At 38.4% G+C, this 20,658-nt stretch overlaps 1 protein-coding gene across 1 annotated transcript in view; it reads left to right on the forward strand.

Moving 5' to 3' along the window:
* LOC110442584 overlaps nt 1–8,696 on the forward strand; it is a 48,145-nt gene extending 39,449 nt beyond the window's left edge. The window contains exons 19-25 of the mRNA XM_021486265.1: nt 304–383; nt 809–844; nt 2,058–2,137; nt 3,781–3,854; nt 6,091–6,172; nt 7,197–7,398; nt 7,829–8,696. Of these exons, the coding sequence (XP_021341940.1) occupies nt 304–383; nt 809–844; nt 2,058–2,137; nt 3,781–3,854; nt 6,091–6,172; nt 7,197–7,398; nt 7,829–7,947 (673 nt within the window). The 3' untranslated portion in view covers nt 7,948–8,696. The remainder of the gene's footprint in view (nt 1–303; nt 384–808; nt 845–2,057; nt 2,138–3,780; nt 3,855–6,090; nt 6,173–7,196; nt 7,399–7,828) is intronic.
* The last annotated feature ends 11,962 nt before the right edge of the window (nt 8,697–20,658 follow it).

The raw sequence follows: 20,658 nt of genomic DNA on the forward strand, positions 1-20,658 counted from the left end.
GATAACCGCCATTATCCGACCGTAATTATTGGAGTTATTCCCCTTGGTTTCATTAATGCGATGCATGCGTTCCATGATGTTGTATTGCACTCATTGATCTACCAGTTATGTTGAATGATTTCTCTTTTAATATCAATTACTCACAAATACTTCATATATTTCAATCATACAAACAACTGCTCATTCAATGTGTGACGGGCGTATTATATACCGCTCGCGGTAACCTTGTTTAATGTGTGCTATTGTTATTTTCCCAATTTGTATATTTAGTTTATTTGAAAACAATTTGTTCGTTTCCAACAGAAAAATAGAAAATCTCCTTTTGGATTCTGCGACAGTGATGACGGATACCAGGGAAGAATGCCCCCTGTCCGGTCTACCAGGTAATATCATGTTTTATATACCGGTATACATAATGTTCAGAGTAATATCACTTCATATCTACCAGGTAATATCATGTTTTACATGTATATACCGGTATACATAATGTACAGATTAATATCAGTTCATATTTACCAGGTGATATCATGTTTTATATACTGGTTACAGGTATACATAATGTACAAGTAGTATCACTTCATATCTACCAGGTAATATCATGATTTACATGTATATACCGGTATACATAATGTACAGATTAATATCAGTTCATATCTACCAGGTGATATCATGTTTTATATACTGGTTACAGGTATACATAATGTATAAAGTAATATTACTTCAGATACTTTCAAATTCAACATGCTTTAAACACTATTGCATTGGTACACTGAACAGTTACATAGAAATTTCATGTTTTTATTTTCAGATTGTTTAAATGAACAAATTTTAGAAGATATAAAAGGTAAGCAAATACTTTTAAGTTTTCAAGAAATTTAATCATTTGAATTATCAGATATAAAAAAATGTTCAAAATAGTGAAACAAGCACATTATAAAAGAAAGTACTGTACTTTCGGATGTTTTGGCATTGTTAAAATTTGGCACAAAATAAGGTAGTTAAAATTTAGTGCTTCAAATTTTGGCATTTGATGATCCTGTGTGCTTAATTTTGGTTAATTCCATTGACTATAGTTAAAAAGTGGCTCCATCAGTCCATTGTGTTTCGGTAGGAAAGAACTTGTCCATCTGTAGCCCAGGTATTCACTGAAAACATGTCAGTATAGCACAAGTTGTTTACAGATTCCATAAATATACAACCTATTGTACGTGTTATGTTTTACCTGACTGCACAGGAGAATACATGTTTGTAAACTTATACTTACTGTATATCAATGTGACTTACCTGAATTCACTTAAACAAATAATACAACAGCGGATAGGAAAACGGTGAACAGCTATGACACCTTCGGGTTAAAGCATACCTTAAGTGACATGTTATCGTTGAAGTGAGTTATTACTGCCTGAAAGTAAGCAATTCTGAGTTTTGCTTACAAGAATTATATAGGCCATGGAAGTTTGTAAATGATGCATAATGAATAAAAAGACGGGTCTGCTGATATATCTGGATGCTGAGACAATATATTTTAGCAACGTGCAATTTTGTATGTTTAATTTTTACTCCTTCACACCAAGTGCCAAATAAACCAAAATATAACCATATTCAAAATATCCTTAAGTATGGTAAGTCTAAAAAGAAGCAAAAAACAATTTAATTTCCTACACTGAGTAAGTTATTGAAAAATATTTTTGAGTTTGTTTCTTCAATAAAATACTGCAATAAGACAATTCCAGTACAGAAGTTTTATTCCTATCTACATGTATCTCAAATAATATTCTGTGTACTGTTTATACTGTGTAATATGTTCAATGCTTCTCTGTGCATTTATATTGCACTTTTGGAAAACACATACTATTTGCTACGTTGGACCGAAATTTATGAGTTTCTAAGGGGCTCAATAAACACCAAGGATTCTCCGTAACACAATCCTTGGTGTTGATGCTCTATCATTTACTTTATTGTAAGGGGTTATAGTGAGCAGTCAAACTGATACATATTCACACCAACACACAAAAGATCATTTGTTCTCTGTTCTCATTGTGATGTGCTGGTTGCAGTGCGTTGCTGTTTTGTGACCAATCTGAAGAGAGCTAAGGCTATCCAGGAAGTAGTCATCCATGGTGCAGACGAGTCGATGGTAAGATGCTCCTAGATCAGGTGTGTTGTCTGAATATATAGAGAGTAAGGTGTTAGAACATGGAACAGACTTTTATCTGTACGACTATATTTCTGTATTACAAAATTTAACTTGTTGATAAGTAAACCTGTTAAACCCTGTATAAATGTCTACATTTTTTTTGTAGCTGTCTACTCCTCCTCCCTGTGATAAGTAAACCTGTTAAACCCTGTGTAAATGTCTACATGTTTGTTGTAGCTGTCTACTCCTCCCTGTGATAAGTAAACCTGTTAAACCCTGTGTAAATGTCTGCATGTTTGTTGTAGCTGTCTACTCCTCCCTGTGATAAGTAAACCTGTTAAACCCTGTGTAAATGTCTACATGTTTGTTGTAGCTGTCTACTCCTCCTCCCTGTGATAGGTAAACCTGTTAAACCCTGTATAAATGTCTACATGTTTTTTGTAGCTGTCTACTCCTCCTCCCTGTGATAAGTAAACCTGTTAAACCCTGTGTAAATGTCTGCATGTTTGTTGTAGCTGTCTACTCCTCCCTGTGATAAGTAAACCTGTTAAACACTGTATAAATGTCTACATGTATGTTGTAGCTGTCTACTCCTCCCTGTGATAAGTAAACCTGTTAAACCCTGTGTAAATGTCTACATGTTTGTTGTAGCTGTCTACTACTCCTCCCTGTGATAAGTAAACCTGTTAAACACTGTATAAATGTCTACATGTATGTTGTAGCTGTCTACTCCTCCCTGTGATAAGTAAACCTGTTAAACCCTGTGTAAATGTCTGCATGTTTGTTGTAGCTGTCTACTCCTCCCTGTGATAGGTAAACCTGTTAAATCCTGTATAAATGTCTACATGTTTGTTGTAGCTGCCCACTCCTCCTCCCTGTGATAAGTAAACCTGTTAAACCCTGTATAACTGTCTACATGTTTGTTGTAGCTGTCTACTCCTCCTCCCTGTGATAGGTAAACCTGTTAAACCCTGTATAAATGTCTACATTTTTTTTGTAGCTGTCTACTCCTCCTCCCTGTGATAAGTAAACCTGTTAAACCCTGTATAAATGTCTACATGTTTGTTGTAACTGTCTACTCCTCCCTGTGATAAGTGAACCTGTTAAACCCTGTATAAATGTCTACATGTATGTTGTAACTGTCTACTCCTCCTCCCTGTGATAAGTAAACCTGTTAAACCCTGTGTAAATGTCTACATGTTTGTTGTAGCTGCCCACTCCACCTCCCTGTGATAAGTAAACCTGTTAAACCCTGTGTAAATGTCTACATGTTTGTTGTAGCTGCCCACTACTCCTCCCTGTGATAAGTAAACCTGTTAAACACTGTATAAATGTCTACATGTATGTTGTAGCTGTCTACTCCTCCTCCCTGTGATAGGTAAACCTGTTAAACCCTGTATAAATGTCTACATATTTGTTGTAGCTGCCCACTCCTCCTCCCAGTGTCCAGTACCCTTTGGTTGGCGGCAAAGTTCTAAACATCACTGGAAAAGTACGGTCAGTACAAGGCAGTGTTAGAAATGTAATGTAAAGTAAACCTGTTAAACCCTGTATAAATGTCTATGTTTGTTGTAGCTGTCTACTCCTCCCTGTGATTAGTAAACCTGTTAAACCCTGTATAAATGTCTACATATTTGTTGTAGCTGCCCACTCCTCCTCCCAGTGTCCAGTACCCTTTGGATGGAGGCAAAGTTCTAAACATCACTGGAAAAGTCCGGTCAGTACAAGGCAGTGTTAGAAATGTAATGTAAAGTAAACCTGTTAAACCCTGTATAAATGTCTATGTTTGTTGTAGCTGTCTACTCCTCCCTGTGATAAGTAAACCTGCTAAACCCTGTATAAATGTCTACATGTTTGTTGTAGCCGTCTACTCCTCCCTGTGATAAGTAAACCTGTTAATCCCTGTATAAATGTCTACATGTATGTTGTAACTGTCTACTCCTCCTCCCTGTGATAAGTAAACCTGTTAAACACTGTATAAATGTCTACATGTTTGTTGTAGCTGTCTCCTCCTCCCTGTGATAAGTAAACCTGTTAAACCATGTATAAATGTCTACATATTTGTTGTAGCTGTCTACTCCTCCCTGTGATAAGTAAACCTGCTAAACCCTGTATAAATGTCTACATGTTTGTTGTAACTGCATCCTCCTCCCTGTGATAAGTAAACCTGTTAAACACTGTATAAATGTCTACATATTTGTTGTAGCTGTCTACTCCTCCATGTGATAAGTAAACCTGTTAAACCCTGTATAAATTTCTACATGTTTGTTGTAGCTTTCTACTCCTCCCTGTGATAAGTAAACCTGTTAATCCCTGTATAAATGTCTACATGTATGTTGTAACTGTCTGCTCCTCCTCCCTGTGATAAGTAAACCTGTTAAACACTGTATAAATGTCTACATATTTGTTGTAGCTGTCTACTCCTCCCTGTGATAAGCAAACCTGTTAAACCCTGTATAAATGTCTACATGTTCGTTGTAGCTGTCTACTCCTCCCTGTGATAAGTAAACCTGTTAACCCCTGTATAATTGTCTACATGTTTGTTGTAGCTGTCTACTCCTCCTCCCTGTGATAGGTAAACCTGTTAAACCCTGTATAAATGTCTACATATTTGTTGTAGCTGTCTACTCCTCCCTGTGATAAGTAAACCTGTTAACCCCTGTATAATTGTCTACATGTTTGTTGTAGCTGTCTACTCCTCCTCCCTGTGACAAGTAAACCTGTTAAACCCTGTATAAATGTCTACATGTGTGTTGTAGCTGCCCACTCCTCCTCCCTGTGATAAGCAAACCTGTTAAACCCTGTATAAATGTCTACATGTGTTTTGTAGCTGTCTACTCCTCCCTGTGATACGTAAACCTGTTAAACCCTGTATAAATGTCTACATATTTGTTGTAGCTGTCTACTCCTCCTCCCTGTGATAGGTAAACCTGTTAAACCCTGTATAAATGTCTACATGTTTTTTGTAGCTGTCTACTCCTCCCTGTGATAAGTAAACCTGTTAAACACTGTATAAATGTCTACATATTTGTTGTAGCTGTCTACTCCTCCCTGTGATAAGGAAACCTGTTAAACCCTGTATAAATGTCTACATGTTCGTTGTAGCTGTCTACTCCTCCTCCCTGTGATAAATAAACCTGTTAAACCCTGTATAAATGTCTACATATTTGTTGTAGCTGCCCACTCCTCCCTGTGATAAGTAAACCTGTTAAACACTGTATAAATGTCTACATATTTGTTGTAGCTGTCTACTCCTCCCTGTGATAAGTAAACCTGTTAATCCCTGTATAAATGTCTACATGTATGTTGTAACTGTCTTCTCCTCCTCCCTGTGATAAGTAAACCTGTTAAACCCGGTATAAATGTCTACATGTTTGTTGTAACTGTCTACTCCTCCCTGTGATAAGTGAACCTGTTAAACCCTGTATAAATGTCTACATGTGTTTTGTAGCTGTCTACTCCTCCCTGTGATACGTAAACCTGTTAAACCCTGTATAAATGTCTACATATTTGTTGTAGCTGTCTACTCCTCCCTGTGATAAGTAAACCTGTTAACCCCTGTATAATTGTCTACATGTTTGTTGTAGCTGTCTACTCCTCCTCCCTGTGACAAGTAAACCTGTTAAACCCTGTATAAATGTCTATGTTTGTTGTAGCTGTCTACTCCTCCCTGTGATAGGTAAACCTGTTAAACCCTGTATAAATGTCTACATATTTGTTGTAGCTGCCCACTCCTCCTCCCAGTGTCCAGTACCCTTTGGATGGCGGCAAAGTTCTAAACATCACTGGAAAAGTCCGGTCAGTACAAGGCAGTGTTAGAAATGTAATGTAAATTAAAAAGAATAATTTAAGGAACAAATACTTCTGTTACTTCAATAAGTTTACTTAGATTACTTATATTCAAGCATCACTGATTTGCTGTTCATAATTCTTGGTCCATTGTTTGTTTACAGGGAACAAAGCTGTGAAGTGCTGTTTGAACAGGATAACGAGGAGCAGTCTGTGACAACCTCCATCTTAGATGCCATCCTTAAGGTTGGTGTGAATGATTGATTTCACTCTGTCATGGTCATTAGACTAGGTAATGCTATTCTAAAAAATTATCATGTAAATCTGACCTTATCCTCCACATCAAAGATCACAGGGGTATTGTAATGGCATCTGTCCATCTGGATTCAATGTACAATCACCTGAGTCCCCTTGTGTGTTTCTCAAACTTAATACATGTACAGGACTTCCTTGCCCGAAGCATTTGGACTGTTTTTAAGGTCAAAATATCAAAGGCCATAGTCACTTATTAAAAAAAGAAAATTAGATTTCACACAATATCGTGACCTCCTTTGGTTCAGTCAGTCATATACTTCATACATGGCTGTCTTGATAGGAGTGCTGGCTTTGGGATTTCTGAAGAACACAGTTACTATAAAAAAATAATCTTTAACAGTGTATCCAACCCTAAGCAATGTGATCCCTCCACTCAAAACAATCAGTAGGAGAATTAACATGGATCGGCAATCCCTCCACTCCAAGCAATGTCATTCATAAACATAAAATATCAGCTTGGAGTCAGAAAATAATTTTGACTCCTTTAACTCAAAAACGATTAATCCTTGACTCAAAAATCTGTTGGATTCCTATCTATTTACTAGTAACACTAATTATAACATCTACTTTCATTCATTAAGTTGACATTAATTGGCTTGCCAATTTAGACAAAGGCAATATCCCTCCACTCCACTACTACATGATCTCTGAATGTAATTTTTCAACTTTTAACTCTCAGCACGGAATTAGTATTTTCCAGTAATCCCTCTACTAAAACCATTGTGTTTGGAAATAGCATTGCTCTGTAAAACCTTCTGTTACTTATGATGTACAAGACTGTGATCTCTTGTAACTGTAGGAACAAGTTAATGTTGAATATATTAAACTGATGAATATTTAACAAGTCATCTTTTAAAAGACCCATAGGGAATCTATAACTATTGTGAATCATAAACAAATACAGTGCATGGAAATGACCCAGTACAGTGTGAAATAAGCCACTTGTTTAATTCAGTGTCCCATAGACATGCGTCTGGAGTTGGCAAGCAACATTGTGATTATCGGCGGCACATCCATGCTGAAGGGGTTCCACCATCGTATTGGATCAGAACTCTACGACCTCCTCAGGAAACCCAAGTACAGGGAACAGTTGTCCATCCGGACATTCAAGTTCCACAAGCTGCCAGCAAAGGAAAACTATGCTGCATGGCTTGGGGGTAAGATTTGTCTAAAATGTGCTGTAAATGGGTGGTAAATGTGGTCAGCTTCATTTATGACTAGTGATTGCAGTTGCCTCATCACTCACCGCTAGTGATGACAAAAACCTGCTGTCATCCTCATTATTGATTGATTCCTGCTGTTTGCCACGTTAATGACCAATACTTTCTGGTTTGACAAACTGAATAACAATGTATCACACATTAGTTTATCTCAGAAATGGAACAGTATACAAGATATGCTTTAATACAAGATAATACAAGAAAGAAGGATTTCTTTACAAACTGCCCTTCTATACAGTACCTCCTACAATGCAGTACTTTTTGAAAAGATAAACTTCATAAAAATTATCAAAATCAAAGTCAGTTCTCCTTGTAAAAACCAACTTTGAAGTCTACACAGATATCTTGCCTTTTGTTTTTCCATCAGGTGCTATGATGGGGTCATTGGAGACTTTACCAAGCCGATCAGTGACGAGAGACAGTTACCAACTCTCGGGGAAACTCGCTGACTGGTGCTCCATCACAGAGCAGGCTGTATCTGGCTGAGGAACAGAATCTCATACTTTTATACCATTTCACCTACAACAATATATTGAGTGAATCAGATTCAAAGAAAACTGCAATATCCTACGTGATGGATGTTGCAGACACATCTAGATAACACCTAGACTGGTCGACTTTAATCTGTTGTTGGTGGTAATGATAGAAAATCAACTGTGCAATATTGATGTTGGAAAGTTTAACTGTTGTCTTGCAAAATTCAAGTGACACACTGCCATTTAGATTGAGTGGCTTTTCTGAAATGAACATGTCAAGTATCCAGACACTTGACAAATACTAGCGTGTCAATAACTAATCACATGGGTTAAACTGTGAGTCGCAGATCTCTGCTTTCATTGGATTCAAATCATGGACTAATTTAAAAACTTCATCGAAAACAACAATGATGGATATTACAGATTTTGTAAAATCCTGCGAGATTTTGTAAGATAACAGGTTTGTTATCAGATCAGGAACAAGTTTAAAGTGACAGACATTTAGTGCTTCAATACCTGTACATCATGTGCTGTAGTTGTAATGTAAGATTGCTGCTAGAGACAGAGCAAGCTCTGTAACTATGGTGTTTATTGTGCTACTGTGGTAAGGTCTACTTTTACTTATATGTGGTGTTGGCTATAATGCTTACAAGGTGTCTAGCTTGAAAAAACAGCAATTAAGTCTTTACTTGTGGGTCAAGGTTTTCCAAGAACCAAACTGTAAAAATATTTGTTGAAAAATAAATCTTGAACACAGAGTTTGTTGTTGTGTGTTAATTACATTGGGAAACAAAAAAAACACAAAAAAAGCTCCTCTTCCTTTCTTCTAAAAACGTGTATAATTTCATATAAAATAATAAAACAAGAGGTCCAAAGGGCCTGAATATTTTTGAAATAATTGGTACGAACTAAAGATATAGCACTCCATGGTAGGTGCTGTAAGAACATATGAAATTTCAGAAAGATCCATCCAGAACTTGAGATATAGCCAGAACAAATAAGAATAAAATCCCTTAATCCCTATGGTAGAAGAAGGATTTTAAAGGTTTTACCTCAATTTCCCCTTGTGCTCTGCCTCCAGGGGGAAAGACACACCGTTCATACCAAATTTGGACAAAATCCTGTCATTCGTACAGAAGAAGAAGGTATTTGAAGAATTTGCTATGTTTCCCCTATTGGGCCCCACCCTTCTGACCCCAGGGGGGCTACACTCACTGTTTATACAAAATTGAGTCCCTTTTGCCCAAGGTCCTCAAGACCAAATTGGGAAATAATCCCTTCATCCCTATGGTAGAAGAAGGATTTTAAAGGTTTACCTCAATTTCCCCTATTGGGCCCCGCCCTTCTGCCCCCTTGGAGACCACACCCACTGTTTATACAAAATTGAGTCCCCTTGGCCCAAGGATGCTATAATAATAATAATAATAATAATAAACTTTATTTATTGAGGATACAAAACCTGTTTAGCAAAGCTAATCTTCCACCGGGTTCTCTGTTAGTAAAATTGGTTAGTTAAAAGACGAAGTAGTATCACAGCAAAGCAATGTACATAAAATAATTGTTGGTCTACTAAAACAGCAATTTATATCACAGTTATTTCATAATACAATTACAATAAAATTATCACAGAAGCACGAAATATATTCCGTGCTTAACCCATTATGGTTTTTATTAAAAGACAAATTGTCTAATTTACATATATGCTAATGTAGCAAAAGCTAAAAATTGACAGAACACACGCTAATAAAGCGAAAATAAAACAAATCAAAGCTGTATCTAAAAAGTATAATAGTAAAAATAAAAGACAATTAAACCGCATTCTTAATGTTACCAATCATATTTTGTTTGAATTTTGTCAAGGAGGAAGAGAGTCGTACTTCAACCGGTAAATTATTCCAAATCTGGCTCCCTTGTACCAAAAAGTGTTTGGAATAAAATGTGGTACAGTGTTTGGGTACCTTGACAGAGTTTTGGGATGCTGATCTAGTATATCTGTTGTTAGACAAATTAAATTGATTAGAAAGATATCCTGGAACTAGATTATTTATACATTGTACACCATAACACCTCTTTTGAATTTCAAATATTCGCCAATTGGTAACCACGTGCACCCTAATGAAGAAAACATTTCTACTGATGGTGTATCAAATGGAGCATCCATCAGTAATCTTGCAGCTTGTTTCTGCGCTTTTGACAGTTTTTGTAGAAGATTTAAAGAGCATCCGCTCCATACTGTGCTACTGTACATGAAGTGGGGAAAAATACATGCATGAAAAAATTTAAGTCTAGCTGAAAGTGGTAAATATTGATGGATGGTCGAAGTAAACCCAAACCACTGTTAATCTTTGAAACAACAGATGCTATGAGATCTAACCAAGATAAACTGTTGTCAATTTTTACACCAAGAAGTTTTTAAATCTTTACTTGTTCAATATATTCCTGATCTAATATTAGGCTTAGCGCATCATCTATTCTGTTAAGTTTCTGTTTTGTGGCAATAACCATACATTTCGTTTTATTCCTATTTAGAATCAATTTATTCTCATTACACCAGTCTTGGACTTTACTCAGATCAGCTTGTAACTCATCCTGTACAGTAGAAATAGAACTTCCAGATGCACTCAGAGTCGAGTCATCAGCATACATATCTGCACCTGATTTTAGCCCAAGAGGTAAATCATTAATAAAATTAAGAAACATCAGGGGACCTATTATGGAACCCTGTGGAACACCATGAGTAATTTGATTACTTTTAGAAATATGATTAGATACAGTCACTTTTGAAACCGGTGAGAGAGATAAGATTGAAACCAGCTCAAAGATAATTTGTCAAATTGATATATGGCTAACTTTTGAATTAAAACCTCACCAAAAAAAAAAAAATACCTGTTCATAGATGTACAAGAGTCTATGAGCCACCTCATCTCATTCATGGCTGACCTCCTGCGGTGTATCCAGACAACTTCCTTTATCAGTCTGTTCAAGGGGGCCAGTCATGAATCGAGATGAGGAGGCTGATATACTCTGTACATCATCATTTGTCTGATGAAGGTGGCACAGTAAATACTGTACGTGTCGTCGAAACGTCCACATTAACACTTCACTGGTTGTGCTACATGAACTTATCTATAGTGGTTAAACTTTGTTTTTTTTGTTTTTTTAAGCATCAGAAAGTTATGAGCTTTAACAAACCTTCCTCCAATGATGTCAGATTCAAAAGATAAGAAATTATAACAAAAGTATTTTTGCACATTGTCTTAGCTCACAATAACGCTGACAGAATTCGCCTGTCAAATTATTGGTGCAATCAACTTGTTTATTTAAAGAAAACCTGTGTAAAATGGAGGTACAGGTAACACTATTTTGAAGTAGAATCGTCATGATTTAGATGCTAACTTAGTTACTCGAGTCGTGAGTAACCCTAACATGTACATCAGATATGTCCAGGACGTTTACAGTCCCGGAGCAATTTAGTTCCTTATGGATGGTCCCATTGGTGTTCTGTCCAGATTCAAAAACATCGTGTTTTGATCAATGGCATTCCATTTATTGACCTTTTGTTGACGCCGTGACTGTGTAACTCTACTTTACTTCTAATTCATTTTCATATAATTCAGTATAAGTGTTATGCAACAATAATTACTGGAACGAGAGTTCATCAAGATGAAATAGTTTGAAATGTGTGCATTGAAAAAACACCTACACAAGACGCTTATTGACATTGTTTCCCGAATTTTGGGACCGAAATAGACTTCAGTCGCTCAGTAAGTCCAGCTAGTATATGACACCGTGATTTCTCTATGGCACGTGGTAATCTTACAATAATGTCTATTACTTATTATTAGAGATTCTTGATGGTGTTGTCAGGATTCTGAGAAGATTCCTTCCGCCTCCAGAAAGTACTTCTCTTTGTGATGCGCAGTATTGTTTAGGAGACGACACGGAAATCCGGTGTCTGCCTAATGATTTTGGACAGATTCGGTCGTTTTTTACCATGCTGAAGATACAAATAGGATCATATTAGGATTGAGAACGGGAGCATCGGGATGAATTCGGCTGGAAACGGCTGAATCGGGACGCTTCCTGAACAATATCTTATTGTTGTCGTGATTAAATAAATGTTATTACAAATTTGTGAATTTCCCGCCACGAATCACAGGATCTTGATCAGACTTTTGACAAATTTTAATCGGGAATGGTCCTATAAAGGACGGCAGTAAAAATCCTGAATGTGTGACTGAGGCCTTATGTACATTATTAAATGTGTTTTGTTACACAACCAATAAGTGTTTCTATGCGACGTTTATGTACATGTTTACCAGAGACCAGTATATGACATGATACATGTAACATATACGACTGTGTTTACCAAATAATAATGCTACTAGGCAAATAAATTAAATATTTTATTACCGCAAAAAATAAGCATGATATCGGTAATACGACTTTTCATGTGTTTCATGAAGATTATTTTTTAATATATCAGAACTGATCAACAACACGTACACAGCTACCGTAGCTGTGAAACATTTTTCAGCATATATGATTCAGTCGACGAGCTTCACCTGTGTCCAGTACTGGACATCCTTGAGTATTGGTTGGTCATCTGCCTGATAGCATCTAGCTCCACCTTGTACTGTGCCCTTATCAATGCCTTTCTTTCCTCGCCGCTGTACCCTAACACCGCCCCACTGTTCGCGGCACTGGACCACATTGCTGTATTGACGGGAACGTTAACGCACGGTGTTGGCGGTCGGACGGCACGTGCACATCGGTGACACACGTCGTCGTTAGTCGGCACAGGCTCGTTAGTTGATCTAGCGGTCTGTTCGCGAAAGTATGTGTGCACCCGGTTTGGGTTTCTCCACGTGCCGACAGGCATGTGGTCACTATTTCGACGGGATACTTCAGTACACGGAACGACGTTGATACCGCTTCCATTGGAGTGTAGATTCCACAGAATGTGTGGGTTGATGGTCCTTTCTGCTCGGCTCTGACTAGGCCCGGCAAACATAACATGATTTTCCTGTTGTTTTGGCCGAGGTAGGAGAGAAGGTTTCGGACTCCATGTTTGCTGACCCGATGATATGCCTTCTTTGCGCCGTCCCTCGCTCCTAGCTTCTTGGTGTTCTCGGCTGGTCTGAGGATGGACTAACTTTGCTCTGGCATAAGGAAATTCCGATGTTTCTACAAAAATGCTTTCTTTTGGTCTATCTTTCTGATTGTAATCTTGCTTTGAATTATATTTGTACTCCCCTGGGTCTTTTCCCGAGAATGTAGATTCGTCGGCAGCACATGGAGTCGATGTCCTCTCTTCATGAGACTGGTTCGTTGATCCATCAGAATCTACAGAAGAATCACTGCTATCTCCACTATCTGATGAGTAATCCGATGACGTACTTGGGGACCGTCTTCTGGTACATGTCACATGATTTTTTTTCTGTTTATGTTTTGTCACAGAAGCTCCCATCTATTGCCACCCGCACGCCCCCTCCTTTTCTCTGGTCACATGTATGGTGTGCCTCGGGTCCAGTTTTTGTGCGGAGTAACCACGGGCGTCGGCGCCAGTGATACGTCGAGGTCTCAATGCCAGACACAATTACTAGTTGTGACGTCATAAGTCCATTGTTTCACTGTCACATGACATGACGTTAAAAACATGTGACACCATTACCTTGACAATATCTATACGATTTTCATTAGATGATGGACAGACAGCAAAAGCGGAGCTGCCAACTCAGAGCTCTACGATCGCTTAATAGGAGGAAGAGGTCTTTGGATTTTTATCTTTACGATGATTTTGAGTATAACATGGGATCAGCAGCCAGCATCAAAAGTAAGGATAATGATCTGAAGGACGATTTGGATTGCCAACTCGAAGCAGAGCCAGGTGAACGCCTGATTGATGACGTTGACACCGAATTCAGCCACATCGGTGGGAGTAAGAGTTCGCTTTTTAGAAATTCAAATACCAGTTTAGGAGAAGTAGACGTTTCGCTTGGTGATTGCAAAAAGGAACAGGGAAAGAAACTGAAGACGAATCATGTACCGAACAGAGCGGCCAACCATCAAGATGCGCCAATTTTCACCCGTGCAAGGCTAACGTCCAAACGTCTGGGAACGCCGTTCGTTGGAAACGGCATGTCAATCCAACCTCCAAGGAGACGCGAGTCAATCACAAGTACAAAAGGAATCGACTTACTGCAAATACATGAAGAACCTCCTTACGTAAACAAAAGTAATGGCGCTAAGGAATCGGTAGAGGAAACACCGCCGTCACGGCTAGCAAGAATCTTGAAAATGGACAACACTGACATTCTTCGGTCAGGGAGAAATGGTATGTTCACAAACAATCCCCCTAAACCGTTTTCCAACACACGTGTAAGCGATGTAGATAAGGGAATACCAACTCTACACCATGTGTCGCAGAGAAAGCCGGGGACAACCGCCATTCTCAATCAGCTGGGGAAACAGGGCATCGTGTCTGTTGATGCTGCAACTGAACGGTCGATTGGGGAAATGCGCCAGGCCAGGATGTTAGAGCCTAACATGGAGGATATGCCTTATATCCCTTCAATGGATGCGCCAAGACGGCATGCGCCAAGGTTGGCGCCCATCACTCATAACAAGAACAGTCTTACAGACACCGTAAGTAAGCCGCCATGGGAACGTTCTGTTCTCGCAAATGACAGGAATTTCAGCAGAAAGAGCCTGTTTGATTTCGATCCTCCATTGTTCAACGCTTCCGGCAAGTCGTGGTGTGATGACGTGATGCCCCTGGAAATCCGACACAACACCGGATGTCGACTCAAGGTGAACATGATGGACGATCCCGACAATGGCTAGATATCAACTGTGTGCAATGAATAGTATTTTGTACCGATAAAAGAAGACATGAAGTAAATCAAGAATTGCATCTTTTGTCTTATTTCAATCCAACCAAAATGAAATGACCATTACATTCATTTACAAGGTCATAAGCATGAGTAATAATTGAAATATATAAAATGCAGGAAAATGTCCTAAGCAACAATTCAATGTGACCTTGGAAGTGGGTCAAAATCATTTATGTTATCACAAGCTGTTCAACAAACATCGGACTCAAGAACTTCTAGTTTGGTATCCGTAAAAAGAGATGGTTTGAAAGTTATGACACATTTGACTTCATAGTGTTTCAAGGTCATTTATCTTGATAAAGTGGTTAGAGTAGCTATATATATTAACACATTCATCATCTGAAACATTGGTAAGTCAAAGTCATTTATCTGAACATAGTGATAGCCCGAAAGCTACAAGCGTAAATAACAAAACTCTTGGCACTGTACTTCTGTACTAGAAGTCGTTATGATTTTACCGCAATCTACTAGCCAAATCTGACGCTAGGCCTGATGGTTCTGTATGGGTAAATTCAAGGAAACGTTAATGCTGAACGACACAGAATATCACAGACACCGTGTAATAGGTGAGTTATAAGCCAAATAAAAAGACATCTTGTCAACACTGACGTATACCTTTTGACAACTTAGTGACCAAACATAACGTGTCCAAGTTTTAAGAAATTCTATCCAATCGTGAGCAAAAGTTAAAGACTAAACAAGAAAACGGTACATTCGACCTTGAAGTCTACCAGTCACCTTGACCTGTTGATAAGAAATTTAAAGTGGTAGGGTAGCTTTAGCAGGGTCACGTGAACTTATTTGTTATATGCCACAGATCGTTTGTGACGTTCAATTCAGAGTCTCATAAATCCACTCCAAATGTTCAAAATCCTATACTTGACAGGGATAGCAGGCTACTTGAACTTTCCTTAATTCTAACTTCTAAATGGTAATGACCAACTTCAACAAGTTGAAGATAATGTCATGAGGAAGAAAGAGATTTAGTATATAGATTTAATTTTGAAGGTACAGTGACAGGAGAGCAGATTGAAAAGATTCAGTAGTAGAATAGGAGGATATGATATCTGGTGGGATCTTACTCCACTCAGATATTGTTTATGGATTGTTTTCTGACCTGGGTTCTGCAGTGTCGTATTTGGAAGGATTGGTGATGGGCATGCCTTGACTGCCTGGTGACATCATACATAGGCTTGTGTATCTGTGTCTGTCGGCAAGGGATCGCCATTTAAGATGGTTCAACATATTGGAGACATTGGATGTTCTACGAGTGTAGACGTTGTTTTTTGTTGTTGTTTAGTACGTAACAAGCAGCCCTGCGTTGTACCATTTCCATCTTATTGAAGTTATCAATTATAACATTGATTGAGGAGGTAGTAACCATAAAGTATAGACCAAACAAACTCTAGTGATGATGTCATTAGTGATGGCGATCATACCTTCAGATGATAAAGGTATTGTCTTAGTAAGCTTTACGTGACCCCTATCAATGACCTTGACGGTAAGAACCAATAGAAGATAAAGTTGTTGTTTTAGTAAGGTTTACTTGACCCCTATCAATGACCTTGACGGTAAGAACCAATAGAAGATAAAGTTATTGTCTTAGTAAGGTTTACTTGACCCCTATTAATGACCTTGACGGTAAGAACCAATAGAAGATAAAGTTATTGTCTTAGTAAGGTTTACTTGACCCTTTTAATGACCTTGACGGTAAGAACCAATAGAAGATAAAGTTATTGTCTTAGTAAGGTTTACTTGACCCCTATTAATGACATTGACGGTAAGAACCAATAGAAGATAAAGTTGTTGTTTTAGTAAGGTTTACTTGACCCCTATCAATGACCTTGACGGTAAGAACCAATAGAAGATAAAGTTATTGTCTTAGTAAGGTTTACTTGACCCNGTAAGAACCAATAGAAGATAAAGTTGTTGTCTTAGTAAGGTTTACTTGACCCCTATTAATGACCTTGACGGTAAGAACCAATAGAAGATAAAGTTGTTGTCTTAGTAAGGTTTACTTGACCCCTATTAATGACCTTGACGGTAAGAACCAATAGAAGATAAAGTTGTTGTCTTAGTAAGGTTTACTTGACCCCTATTAATGACCTTGACGGTAAGAACCAAAAGATGCATGTCAAACCCACGACCACAATGTACCAGCATCAAACAAAAGTGAACTTGGTTTGATGGTAGACTGGTGCCGGTTTAGGGGTTGGCTATGTTTTAACTGTAGTTGGTTCAGATGTTTTGTACTACTAATGACAGACAGGTTAAGTTTTAACTGTTGTTGGTTCAGATGTTTTGTGTTACCAATGACAGACAGGTTATGTTTAACTGTTGTTGGTTCAGATGTTTTGTATTACTAATGACAGACAGGTTAAGTTTTAACTGTTGTTGGTTCAGATGTTTTGTATTACTAATGACAGACAGGTTAAGTTTTAACTGTTGTTGGTTCAGATGTTTTGTATTACTAATGACAGACAGGTTAAGTTTTAACTGTTGTTGGTTCAGATGTTTTGTATTACTAATGACAGACAGGTTAAGTTTTAACTGTTGTTGGTTCAGATGTTTTGTATTACTAATGACAGACAGGTTATGTTTTAACTGTCGTTGGTTCAGATGTTTTGTATTACTAATGACAGACTTGTGCTGGTCCAGAGGTTAAATGTGTTCAGTATGATTGTATGACTAGTGACAGTGCAGTATTTTGATATGTCCACACACACACACACACACACACACACACACTTGAAATTATCTATGTATTCAAACTTTGTTTGTAGGGGGTATAATTCCCCAATCTCTCTTCATGCACATCTACATATGATGTTCTTTCCCCGTTGCCAAGTTACAGAAATATTCAAGAAACAGTTGAGGAGGAATTGTGAACTTTCAAGGGTCATAACTCCCTGAAAAATAGTCAAAACGTAAATTCCTTTCTTCATGCACATTTACATAATATGTACTATCCCGCAAGCAGTTAACCCTTTCACCACTGTAGACCATAATGGACTCACCCAGATAAATGCATGGTAGAGTCTACTAGCGTTACATAGGGGTGAAAGGGTTAAGGAGAAGTTGTGCCAACAAGGTTCAGGGACAGATGGACTGACAGGACATGAACCCTTTATACCTCCCAAACTACATTATTGTCCTCAAACAAACTACCACTCCATAAAAACTAAGTTCATCTTCTGGTTGAACCATTATCAGATACAAACTACAATGAGATGTGAAACTGAAGAAGAATGTAAAATTATTGTATGCCAATCACATAAGCTTGGACTCAAAATGAATAGATGTGGAAAAAACTATGGAACAATTCAAGATAAAAAACAAGTTTTATTTTCTATATAAACATGACCATGATTATAAAATGTAACAACAAATGATGATAAATGATAGAATGAAGTTTTGTAAGTTTTAACATAATTGCACCTTACTTCAGGTTCGTCAAAAGAAACTGAATCAACAGACAATAACAGTTATTTTAACAATGAACCCTATTCTCTCACCCACATCTACACTCCCCAATATACATATCAACAAACCCTACTCTCTCACCCACATCTACACTCCCCAATATACAATATACATATCAACAAACACTGCTTACCCTTGTCCACATCTACGCCCCCATCAATATACATATCAACAAACATTGCTTACTCTTGTCCACATCTACGCCCCCATCAATATACATATGAACAAGTTGTACTTTCTCTAGTCCATATTTTCCTCCTCTCATCTACACCCCTCTCAATGTACACATCAACAAACACTGCTCTCTCACTAGCCCACATCTACACCCCTCTCTATGTACACATCAACAAACACTGCTCTCTCACTAGCCCACATCTACACCCCTCTCTATGTACACATCAACAAACACTGCTCTCTCACTAGTCAACATCTACACCCCTCTCTATGTACACATCAACAAACACTGCTCTCTCACTAGCCCACATCTACACCCCTCTCTATGTACACATCAACAAACACTGCTCTCACACTAGTCCACATCTACACCCCTCTCAATGTACACATCAACAAACCCTGCTCTCTCACTAGTCCACATCTACACCCCTCTCACTGTACACATCAACAAACACTGCTCTCTCACTAGTCCACATCTACACCCCTCTCAATGTACACATCAACAAACCCTGCTCTCTCACTAGTCCACATCTACACCCCTCTCTATGTACACATCAACAAACACTGCTCTCTCACTAGCCCACATCTACACCCCTCTCTATGTACACATCAACAAACACTGCTCTCTCACTAGCCCACATCTACACCCCTCTCTATGTACACATCAACAAACACTGCTCTCACACTAGTCCACATCTACACCCCTCTCTATGTACACATCAACAAACACTGCTCTCTCACTAGCCCACATCTACACCCCTCTCTATGTACACATCAACAAACACTGCTCTCTCACTAGTCAACATCTACACCCCTCTCTATGTACACATCAACAAACACTGCTCTCTCACTAGCCCACATCTACACCCCTCTCTATGTACACATCAACAAACACTGCTCTCACACTAGTCCACATCTACACCCCTCTCTATGTACACATCAACAAACACTGCTCTCTCACTAGTCAACATCTACACCCCTCTCTATGTACACATCAACAAACACTGCTCTCTCACTAGCCCACATCTACACCCCTCTCTATGTACACATCAACAAACACTGCTCTCACACTAGTCCACATCTACACCCCTCTCTATGTACACATCAACAAACACTGCTCTCTCACTAGCCCACATCTACACCCCTCTCTATGTACACATCAACAAACACTGCTCTCTCACTAGTCAACATCTACACCCCTCTCTATGTACACATCAACAAACACTGCTCTCTCACTAGTCCACATCTACCCCCCTCTCTATGTACACATCAACAAACACTGCTCTCACACTAGTCCACATCTACACCCCTCTCAATGTACACATCAACAAACACTGCTCTCTCACTAGCCCACATCTACACCCCTCTCTATGTACACATCAACAAACACTGCTCTCTCACTAGTCCACATCTATACCCCTCTCAACCTACACATCAACAAACACTGCTCTCACACTAGTCCACATCTACACCCCTCTCTATGTACACATCAACAAACACTGCTCTCACACTAGTCCACATCTACACCCCTCTCTATGTACACATCAACAAACACTGCTCTCACACTAGTCCACATCTACACCCCTCTCAATGTACACATCAACAAACACTGCTCTCTCACTAGTCAACATCTACACCCCTCTCTATGTACACATCAACAAACACTGCTCTCTCACTAGTCCACATCTACGCCTTTTTCAATGACCTGCATCAGACATCACCATTCTTTATTACATATATGTAACATGTAGCACTAAACAGGAACTATCAAAACTGCAACAAACAAAAACATTATGGCTTTATCAGTGTAGATTGGTTTGTTCCTACCCATAGTTTAACAGTACTGAAACACTTGCCAAAGAATATGCTGTCACAGAGCCAGTAGCACTCAAATAGGGATTTTAATGAGATTTTTACTTTACTCTAAATTCCAATTACATATCAGAGCAAATTGAAATCATAGTCTTTCCCATCATTTCTCACATTGAATTGCTTTCCCAAACAGTACTCCTCACAGACAGGACATTTTCCCTCCCAAACAGTAATCCTCACAGACAGGACATTTTCCCTGAGTCAATCTAAAGCTAGGAACACCTTCTACTATTAACAATACTAAATGGTTATGCAAAATGTAAATCATAAAATATCAAAAGTAAATATGTTGATAG

Source organism: Mizuhopecten yessoensis, unplaced genomic scaffold, assembly GCF_002113885.1.
Source record: "Mizuhopecten yessoensis strain PY_sf001 unplaced genomic scaffold, ASM211388v2 scaffold716281, whole genome shotgun sequence".
NCBI classification, from domain to species: Eukaryota; Metazoa; Mollusca; class Bivalvia; order Pectinida; family Pectinidae; genus Mizuhopecten; species Mizuhopecten yessoensis.